Below are 10,132 nucleotides of genomic sequence, written 5' to 3'. Positions count from 1 at the left end.
AACTACATGAATCTGCAGAATGTTCACCTGTAGTATTTTTGTTAACATAATCAAATGATCCAAAATAACCTAGTCAAGGGTGTAACTTTGTGATAAAAGTTGGGTTGGGACTCCCTAAAGAGTAGGGGCTGATGGTCCTACAGCTACCCGAAGGCTTTCAATAGGGTTTATATAGAGAAAATTTGGGTCTCTGCAAGTCATCTGGGAGTCTTCAGTGAAATCATAGATTAATAACTACTTTAATAAAAACTTATTAAATGATCAAGTTATGTAGATATTAGTATTTGTAAATATGATTTTATCCAGAATAATTACTGATACAAGTAGGTAAGTAATGACGATGGAAAAGATGTTCGCCCAAACTCAAACCATCCACTATACCTTTTATGTAGAAAGAATGGATATTTTAATATATTCCTCTATTTGTTAGCAAAGGCTGTGGGAATGTATAGTTAGTCTTTATTTAGAAATATGAATGTTTTGCTCGTTAATTTTCCTGTTGCAACAGTGTAGATTGACCCTGAGGTTCTGATGCCTATCTACTTTTGGCCAGCCCTCAGTGTACATTGGTTATTTCCATGGCCACCCTTATTAAAATTTTCTGGCTTCGCCTCTGGTCTACCAATATAATGATGCCGGATAAAATTAATTTCAAGATATCTAGAAGCTCTGCAGTCTAATTCTCTGTTCAATAAGAAAACAACAGATATGTGTTACTTTTAATCTATAACTCTGAGTGATCTGGTCTTTTGAGAGGCCCAGCTTTTTTAACTACTGCTACTCTGTAAGCAGTGAATAGCGACCCCAAATAATATTATTTCCCAAAGCAACAGATCAGATGATGTAGAGGTGGGACTCGAGAGCGGCAAGGGGAAAAAAAGGGGGAAAAAGCAGAAATTATTGGTTATTGGGCTGTCCCCTCCATGCCCAAAGTTGGTGGGGACATGTCCCCTCCATGCACAAAGTTGGTGGGGACATGTCCCCTCCATGCCCAAAGTTGGTGGGGACATGTCCACACCAGTCCTTCAGAAAGTTACGCCAGTGAACCTAGTTATGTTTTTGTATCTATCCATGTCCTCCTCACAATTTATTGAAATCAGGCTTGCAGTCTCAGTAAACATGTCCTCTAAATCTCAGGGTTCAGTCAAAGTTTAAGTTGTTGTCGCTGTTGACCAAAGTGCAGCAGGTTTAGTGCTGCTTGTAAATCAACCACAATCTCCCCAAAAGCAAGTCCAAAAATCACAGTATACCTTAGAAAAGGTGGCTATGATCACATGAACAAAGCACACAGCTTTATGCATTATAACACTACACAGACACATTTATATGCAATTATTCTGACAGCAGTCTAGCCGGACATTTGAATTCACCACATTTAAAATGACTGAAATTGTTTTAAAAATGTATATTTTCTTACTCGTCTGCGACTTGTCATGGGGCGGCAGTCTCAGCAGAGTCTCTCTCTCCGGACACCTCCAGTTCTGCTGGAGGAAACCCAGTCCAGCCAAGAAACGTAGTCTCTCCATGGTGTACTGGGTCTTCCCAATGGCCTCCTTTCAGTGCGACCTGGAAATGAGATCACAATCTCATGTTTTTCTGTGTTCAGAGTATAAACCCCTTAAGAGACAACCTGTATTAAAAATACCTGCAAGAAAATGCACACAGGAAGCTGAAGAAGCCCCGAAAGGTCTGAAGAAACTGCTTATCAAGAACAGGAAGCATCTAAGAAGGGAGACAGGGAATTACGGTAATGAAAGCAAGAAGGCATACAGGAAGAGGCTGGTCAGAGATGTGTGGTCAGGGATAACGATCACAGGCTTTGAGGACGATGATCAGACAGATGGAAGTCTGGAAAGAGCAAAATGAAATGAATCCATTCATGAATAGGTTCAGTTCAGTAACAAGCTCAGCATCCTTCTATCTTGCTCACAGTCACATGGACATGCTGCCCTCCTCTGCCACTGACTGTCCTGCTTCTATGACTTTGTTCTTAGCCAAATCAGAAGATGTGTGCTGCTCCTTCCATCTTTCCGATGAGGCAACAGGGGAGATTGGATTTTAATAAGTCACCGGGTCCTGATGGTGTTAGTCCCAGAGTCCTGAAGACCTGTACAGAGCAGCTCTGTGCGATTGTACAGCACCTCTTTAGCCTTAAGGGCAGATTAGACTTCTACAACCGCACACATCAAATGTCGCTTGGTTCTGGTCGCGAACCAGTTTTGCTGATATGCTTCTGCTCCGTCGGTCTGGAATTTCTAGGGACGTACAGCAGTTTCCTGCCAAAGCGCAAAGGGGAGCCTGTTCGAGAACTCGTGAGAACTCCGGCTGATGGTCACGAGAACTTTTTTTTGGCAGAGACCTTGGCATCTTTATATAATTTGTCTGATGCATCGTACAAGTGGTTGTACTTCCGAAACTCCTTGATTAACCTCTCGTCGTAGTTGTCCATTGCAGTTGTTCCTCGGTTTTTAAAAATGGGGCGCCCCAGCATCGAATCGAGAAAGACGACCACACAGACAGCCGTAAAGGCATACCAAGGACCAATCACAGCTGCTTTTTGTCTGCGCACTTCCGCTTGAGGTCTGTGCAGGTTTGCGACCATCAAACGCCTAGTCAGGATTTTTTTTAGGTGAGCGATGACGGTTGCAGAACCGTAGTTGGCATGTGAGGCAACCAGTCAGGGAAGTAAAGTGGCCTTGTATGATCAAAAAATCTTTCAAATAAAAATTATATATTTTTTTTCTTCCTGTAATATACAATTCATATTTATCTTGGCTCTCAAATTTACAATAAGTAATCAGCCAAAGTGACCCGGTAATTCTTTTGCATTTATTGGAATTTATGCTTCTATACAGTCTAACCAGACTTTTGAATTCACTGCTGCATCTAAAAGACCCTATATTTTCTTACTCGCCTGCATTTCATGTTGCATCAAATGTGCAACAGTGTCTGCAGTAACTGCCAGACTTCCCTCTTTCCAGGCACTTTCAGTTCTGATGAAAAGTGTATAAAAAAAACTTTTTGTTCTGTCCTACTAACCCTAACCCTAACCATTTACGAATATACGAATAGCCTACCAGTCTTAGTCTTATTTTTTTAATGCAAATTTAAAAGGACAATAAAAACTGTGAATGTTTGTTCTACATCATTGAGTCTAGCAGGTTTACATCTAGTAGGGCTAGCTGTAGTTTCACTGCTAAAGAAGATCCCTATTTACAGTGATGTAACTTTAATGCAGCAAATTAATACATTAAAAACATAACAACTTAACACTAAATATTGCCTACTAAAATTATGTCAGGATTCTTAGGGTATAGAGATTGCTCCAGAGATATGGACCATAAATTTACACTTTAAAGTTAGTGAGTTATACTCCTCTGATAATGATTCATTGCAGGTGTGGGGAGTTTAAAGGTGTAGGCAAGCCCTCCAAGACAGAGTAAACAGATGGCACCCTCTGGTGGACAAACAGTGGAACTGAAAAGGAAAATAAACTAACCCCACAAACTGCAACCCAAAATAACCCCCCCCTCAAGACAAGATGAATGTTAGGTTACTGACCAAGAGTCAATGTGTTTGTTAGACCAATTATATTTGTATCTGAAGGTTTCCTGCCAAAAAGTAACAAGACCTAAAAGGGTATGAGCATGAATAAACTTGAAAAGTTCAGAGAAACCTCAGCAAAAGCTCAGATGGGCTAGAGTACCCAAAACAGGCAAACGCTCTGGCGAAGAGGTGATATCAGTCAGCTGCTCATATACACCTCTTTTCACTGTAGATAAGCCCTGATCTGCTTCTCTGTTCTCCATTATTCATTTGTATGAAATAATAGCTGCATGAATCATGACAGCGGACAAAATAGAGGAGAGCAGAATGTGGGGGTTATGAATCCACTTATTCTGGAGAGCAGAGTTCGGTGCTTTTATATTTGTTGCTAAATTCTCCAGTAGCAGAAAAAAGTCGCTAGATATGGCGCCAGGTGCTTTTTCTAAATCAAAGTGCTAGAGTGGTCTGATAAGTCATGTGTAGTAAATGGACTGATCCAATGTGGTGAACACTGAGGGGGGTGGGGGTGTTGGCTTAGACACACTTAATATTATAAACGCTCTGATGGCATTTTAGTGAAAGCATTTTTTTAATCAAAAACGTAATTAATGTGCACAAATAAAGAATAGTTGTATTATTTTATGGGGCACCTACTGTAGTAACTTGTGGCCCTAGGAAACTGCCTAGTATTGCCTAATGTTAAATCCCCCCCTACTCAGGCATTGTCCGGTCAATGAGGGTGATGACAAGTGGGCTACTAAATGTTTTTATTTTGCCATTCTTAAACTGGATTACCTTCCCTATGGAGGCGAGTAGATTGTTACAGCAGCAAGACAAATTAAAACATGTACACATCAATGAGGATCATTTGAAAAATTTAATAAAATTTTATCAAAAAACAAAAATATTTGTTAATATTTCTGTAGCAAAGACAGTAATTGAAACAAAATACAATTATACTTTATAACCTACTGGAAATTAATTTAAGAAATGCTAATGCCCAAGGTTAAAAACCTTCCTGAAGGATTCCCATCATATTATATACATAAGATAATAACAGATGATGAAAATTTACAGAATAAAACTTTGTAGCAAAACATTACAACAGCAAAACAAACATCAAATTTGAAACAATAAAAAAGCATTAAAAGAAGAGTTAAAAAAACACATCTCCATAAAGCGCCTTGAAGTCAGGTGCACATGGTGCTCATTTAGAGCCTTTACAAAGTTTTGTAACATTGGGGGCTCCAGCCAAGACCCCTTGTTCCTCCTGGTCACGCTTAACATAAACCCTTTACTATCTGTATCCATTTTACTATGTTTATCATTCACACACAGCACTGCAAAGAAAAAAAAAAACACACCTTTCTCCCCACCTCGATGCATCAACCTATTATAAGAGACAAATTATGCTGGGGCCGGACAGTCCGTTCCCAATAAGCCTTTTTTTCTCCCACATCCATGAAAAATGAATTTCAAATCTTGCATTGCAATAAATAAGTATAAAATAAGTATTTTCTATAGGCTTTGGCCTTTTGCATTAAGCACAAACAAAGTAGAGATGATGTCTGTTCAGGATGAAAGTGGAGCTGACAAACCTGTTGCTGTAAAAAGTGTAATAATCTAGGGGTGCAGCAAAACACAACTGGGCAAAAAAATCAGCAGCTTTATTATATGTAATGAGGTATCGTAGCAACGTCTAATTGCCTCTAGTACTGCAACTTAAGGAAATATGTCTGAGCATGTGGAGGCTTGAAGAAACTCAGCCATAGTGATAAATGACGTTATATGCCTCAACTAAATAAAACAATAGATTATTATTACTTAGGGGTGTCATTATCGTGTAATTCTGGAGATTCCTATTTTACTTTATGATCAAATATAATATTTCTAATAAAAATAACCAGTTTAATTAAAAAAAATCAAAAGAAGCTCTCCATTTCTAAAAAAAAAATATGTGTCCTGGGTATTTGGCTTAATGATGAAATGACTCTGCATTTTTAGAAAAATCATAATGACCTCGATAAGCTGCCAATGCTGAAATTATCTAAAGGTGAGTCGGCTGTGTTCAGAATCATCTGAATTTTAAAAAGTGCAATTTAAAAATACAGTTATTTTTATTGATGATTGTTTTGCCCACCATTTTTTTTGAATGAGCAAGGTTTAACTCTTTTTATACTTTTTATGTTTAAAAATTAAACATCAATCGCTTTTCATTTTAGAATGACAGCGCTCTTTCAGAAATGTTTGAATTTGGGTTAACTTGTTTTGTAGTTTCTCTCCAATAGTAGTTTCTCCTACTTTACTTATAATGCTGGGCAGCTGCTGAATATGTGCAGCTGTGGCAGATGATTTCCATTCACAGATTCTTGCATGAAGTTTGGAGAAGCTTAGCTCCAAACTCTCTCCTGGCTTTTTACCATCCTTAGATGGGAGCTTCTGCACAATCCGACGAAGTTGTTTGATGTTCATTTTGTGGAAGATGAAGAATGATGGGATGATTTCTTTAAGGTACTCAGTTTCATCTGAAAATATAGATTGTTAAAATTAATTAGGGCTTAAACAAGAAATCGACTCCACTGATTCCTAAAAAACAATGTCAGTTTCACATAAAGCTTCATATTTCTTTTTCTTGATGCTAACTGGTGAGTAATCATGCATTTTTTTCTTTAATACTTTGTTTACATGCAAACATTTACCTTTGAGCTCCTCACAGTTTGCACACACACTGTCATGCCAGGTGGAGCCTTTCAGCACACACTGCAGTCCTGCCTCACTGCAGTTCTTGTGATTTGTGCAGTTTTGATGCGCAGAGGAAATGTCAGAGAAGGTACCTTGAGGGCAAGTGTAACACACAGTGTTTTTCTCAGGTGTACCTGCAGGAAAATAAAAGAAAGAATAATTAATTTCTCATAACTATATATTATATAACATTATTGAGCTAGATGTCCTTAACTGAATAGACAATGAGTATCAAATAGGACATATATAACAGAATTGTTTTTGAAAAGGGATTGGGATTGTCCAATAAATAATCGAAAAGCAAAAAATTCAAACATGGAATTTATTAAAATAAAAAACTAAACTTATGACACTCTTTATCCTGCGGGGTTTTTTTAAACAACTAAATGTAAAAAAAAATAAATGAATTGCAGCAGAAAATTTGTGTTTCATGATAGGTTTTACTTTTTCATTTGCAATGATGTTTTTTCATGCTTAAACTTTCAATTTCAGTTTCAGAATTTTCAGTGTTTACTTTGTGAGGTTTCATTTTTCAGTGCCAAAAGTCTTTTTCAATGTCCGAGAAAACTGTAGGTGTATATTTTAGTACATTCGCAGTTCTCAGGTAAACAGTTGTCCGTTTTTAGGGAAATCGCCAAATGGATAGATATTGTAGTTTAAAAAGAACATTCTCACCTAAAAACACATTAAATGTTTATTTTAGGTCTTATACAGAGAATTATATGGATTTTTCTAACAACAATTTTGGCCACTGTCATCCACCATTTCTGTTCGAGCAGACTCATGGGAAATGGGGTATGCTCAGGACCCTGCGATGCATCCTGCTTAGACGTGATCCTCTAACATTTTTTCTTAAACCTGAGAACTGAATTTTTTCCTTAGAACTGAAAACCTTTTTTCCAGAGAACTAGCAACTGCTTTCTTCAGAAATAAGGCTGTCCTAAAATGTACACCATAAAGCTGTCACTGGTTTAGTTCCATAGCATTACTGCTCCTTTCCTCTATAAAAGAAGCACACTGGCAGTAAAGCTGTACCAATTAACCTCAACATTTCTTCATCTAGTCTATCAACTGGATTTCTTTTATATTTTACAATTATGAATGAGTTCAATTGAGTTAGCGCTACTTCACAACACATGAAATCTTAAGACACTCACTGAACCAATGCATGCAGAGTGAAAATGCAAACTCCTCCACTCATAAAGCCCATGCTAGATTTTGAACCCAAGACCTTATTCCTGCAAAGTGACAGGATTGAAAACGTTTCAAATGTGCACACAACTGCCCTCTTTGATAATTGAATGTTTTCTGACTTTGCAAACCATTCTATCAATTAAGATTCAGATGCACTGATCTAAAACCTAAAATCAGTGCATCTTCTGTCAACGTCATGCACAGCTATAAAGTTACAGCAAGCTGCAGCTAGTTTTAGGCAACTGCTATATCTTAAATCCCATTTCAACATTTAGTGCAGAGGACATTGAAGTGCTTTTTATTTCTTTCAATAAGCACATTAAGTATTTTAAATCTGTGTTAATTTATCCCTTTTATAAAAAAAAACAATGATTATGGCAAGCCTAATTACTTTCACCCACATGACAAGATCTAGATTTAATTTATTCAACAGTAGTATTGAATACCCTAGGCCCAGTCCAGGTATTGACTGGTGCATCTCTAATTAAGACACTGCTGGATAGCGGCACAATTTAGAGAGTTGAAAAACTAAAAAGGACAACAGATAGGTGCTACTTTTTTTGCACCAGTATGGTGCAATTATGATGGTTTGTAGCTTTACAAATGGTAAACTTATATAAATATTTTTAAATCCAAAATATATAAGCAGAGGCGTAGCCAGAAAATTTTCATAAGGGTGGCCAAGCAATAACCAATGTACACAGAGGGATGGCCAAAAGTAGATAGGCACCAAAACCTCAGGGTCAATCTACACTGTTCCAACAGGAAAATTAACGAGCAAAACATCCACTTTTCCTAAATAAACACTAACTATACTTTCCCACAGCCTTTGCTTAGAAATAGACTAATATATTCAAATATCCGGGCTTTCTTAAAAAGTTTTATTAAAATAGTTATTTATCTATGATTTCACTAAAGACTCCTAGATGACTTGCAGAGATGCATCGATTTCTCTTTACACCATAAAACACAAAATCTATTTAACAAAAGAGCATGAATTCTGTACTCATCATCTTTACTGTTAGTATATTGATGTGCATAATACAGTGTTTATGTTGTCGAGTTATTGTTAACCCTTTATAACCCCCTTACAAATGGAGTCCACTCCATCCCTCAGTGAGTTCTAGAAGCACAAGATCTATATGTAGCCATTCAGCAAAGATACTACTACATGCCTGTACATTATAATTAGACGAGCCCTTGAATGATAAATGACCTACTGTAAAGAAATTGAAAAATATATATATAAATTAACAAGTTAAGAAAAAAAGGTTACAAGCTGATTTAGATATTTATGTTTATAAACTAAAAAATGCAAGTGCCAGTATCAGCATTAATACAGGTGATGTTGTACAAAAAAAAGGTTATTTTCACTATCATTCATGTTTTTCATGAATTTCTTATAGAAGCACTTTTGTTATTTTTCTTAATATATTCTGGCAAGTTGGCATTTCTTGTTATTACATTGACATTAATTTTTGCCATCAAAATATCCATATTTTTGAATGTTACAAAGGTAATAAGGTTTAATCCTGGCTTGCAATACAACTATTGGCTAGAAATCTTGATTTTCAAAGTATTTCACTGAAAATTAAAATATTTTGATTTATCCACTTGAGAGTATAACTTTTGTAACCATCTGTATAAGGGGGAAATACATGGTCAATGATTGGCTAAGGGTGGCCATGGCCCCCCATCTAGCTGCGCCCCTGTGGAACCGCTCAGACAGCACATTATTTAGTTATTTTTTGCTTGTTCAGATGTTAATTTTTCTGTCATTCTTAATCAGAATCTCAGTGGTTCTGAAGCTGAAATGAGTGTAAAGTCTCACCTTGGGTCAGGACTCCGTGGCCGGGTCTGCACTCTGCGTGTTGGTAACACATTTCATATCTCTGGTCGTAGAAGTATCCTTCTTTGCACTCGCACTGACAGTCGCTGTCTGCGGTGCACTCCTTCTTCACCACCTGGTTCCTTCCGCAGACTCCGCAGCGCAAACATCTCCCGATGTAGTTCCAGAGCTCCGTGAAGGAGCCCTGCGGACACGGAGAGCACTCGCTCTTTTTAACGGAGGAGCATGTGGCGCGCAGGAAGGTCCCCGGCGGGCAGCGGTCACACTGCACCGGTCTGCCGCTGATCGGGTCCCTGCCTTCATAGGTGGGAGTGGCCTCTGGGCTGATCGCCAGGCAGAGTCCAAGAATCAGCACAACAAAAGACTTTCTTAAAACGCTTGAATCCTGGAGAGAAGGAAAAAAGGACAGAAGAAAATAAATATAACATTAACAACAAAAAAAAAGAATGCAAGGAAACAATCAGAACACAGATCAGGACATTAAAAAGAAATAGTCAAGCAGGAAACATAGTCGCACGTGTGCGCCAGGAGAAATCCCAGCGAGAAGTGAGACCAGAAGTGAGAGGCAAGAGTCTCCACCTACCATGATGAAGATCGTTGATAGGAGCATACCCTCAGTCTGCTTTATATTTATGCTCAGGCGCCACCCACATATTTGTGTGTAAATTTCCAGGACTTACCCTCAATGAGTTATTTTCGGGACTTGCTTTATTTATTATTAGGCTCATTATTATTCTATACCCATTATTGTTTTATTACCCTTTATCTCTCTCTCTCTCTCTCTCTCTCTCTCTCTCTCTC

The 10,132-nt window shown here is 37.8% G+C and overlaps 1 protein-coding gene across 1 annotated transcript in view; it reads right to left on the bottom strand.

Annotated features, from left to right (window-relative positions):
- Positions 1-4,331: 4,331 nt before the first annotated feature.
- LOC107084929 (tumor necrosis factor receptor superfamily member 6B-like) overlaps positions 4,332-10,132 on the bottom strand; it is a 9,789-nt gene continuing 3,988 nt past the window's right edge. Inside the window, exons 2-4 of the mRNA XM_015375011.1 lie at positions 9,314-9,751; positions 6,246-6,422; positions 4,332-6,071 (exon numbers count right to left, since the gene is read on the bottom strand). Coding sequence (XP_015230497.1) covers positions 5,749-6,071; positions 6,246-6,422; positions 9,314-9,751 — 938 coding nt within the window. The 3' untranslated portion in view covers positions 4,332-5,748. The remainder of the gene's footprint in view (positions 6,072-6,245; positions 6,423-9,313; positions 9,752-10,132) is intronic.

Source organism: Cyprinodon variegatus, unplaced genomic scaffold (assembly GCF_000732505.1).
Source record: "Cyprinodon variegatus isolate N-32 unplaced genomic scaffold, C_variegatus-1.0 Scaffold112, whole genome shotgun sequence".
Lineage (NCBI taxonomy): Eukaryota > Metazoa > Chordata > Actinopteri > Cyprinodontiformes > Cyprinodontidae > Cyprinodon > Cyprinodon variegatus.
This window is presented reverse-complemented; position numbering and strand designations above follow the sequence as displayed.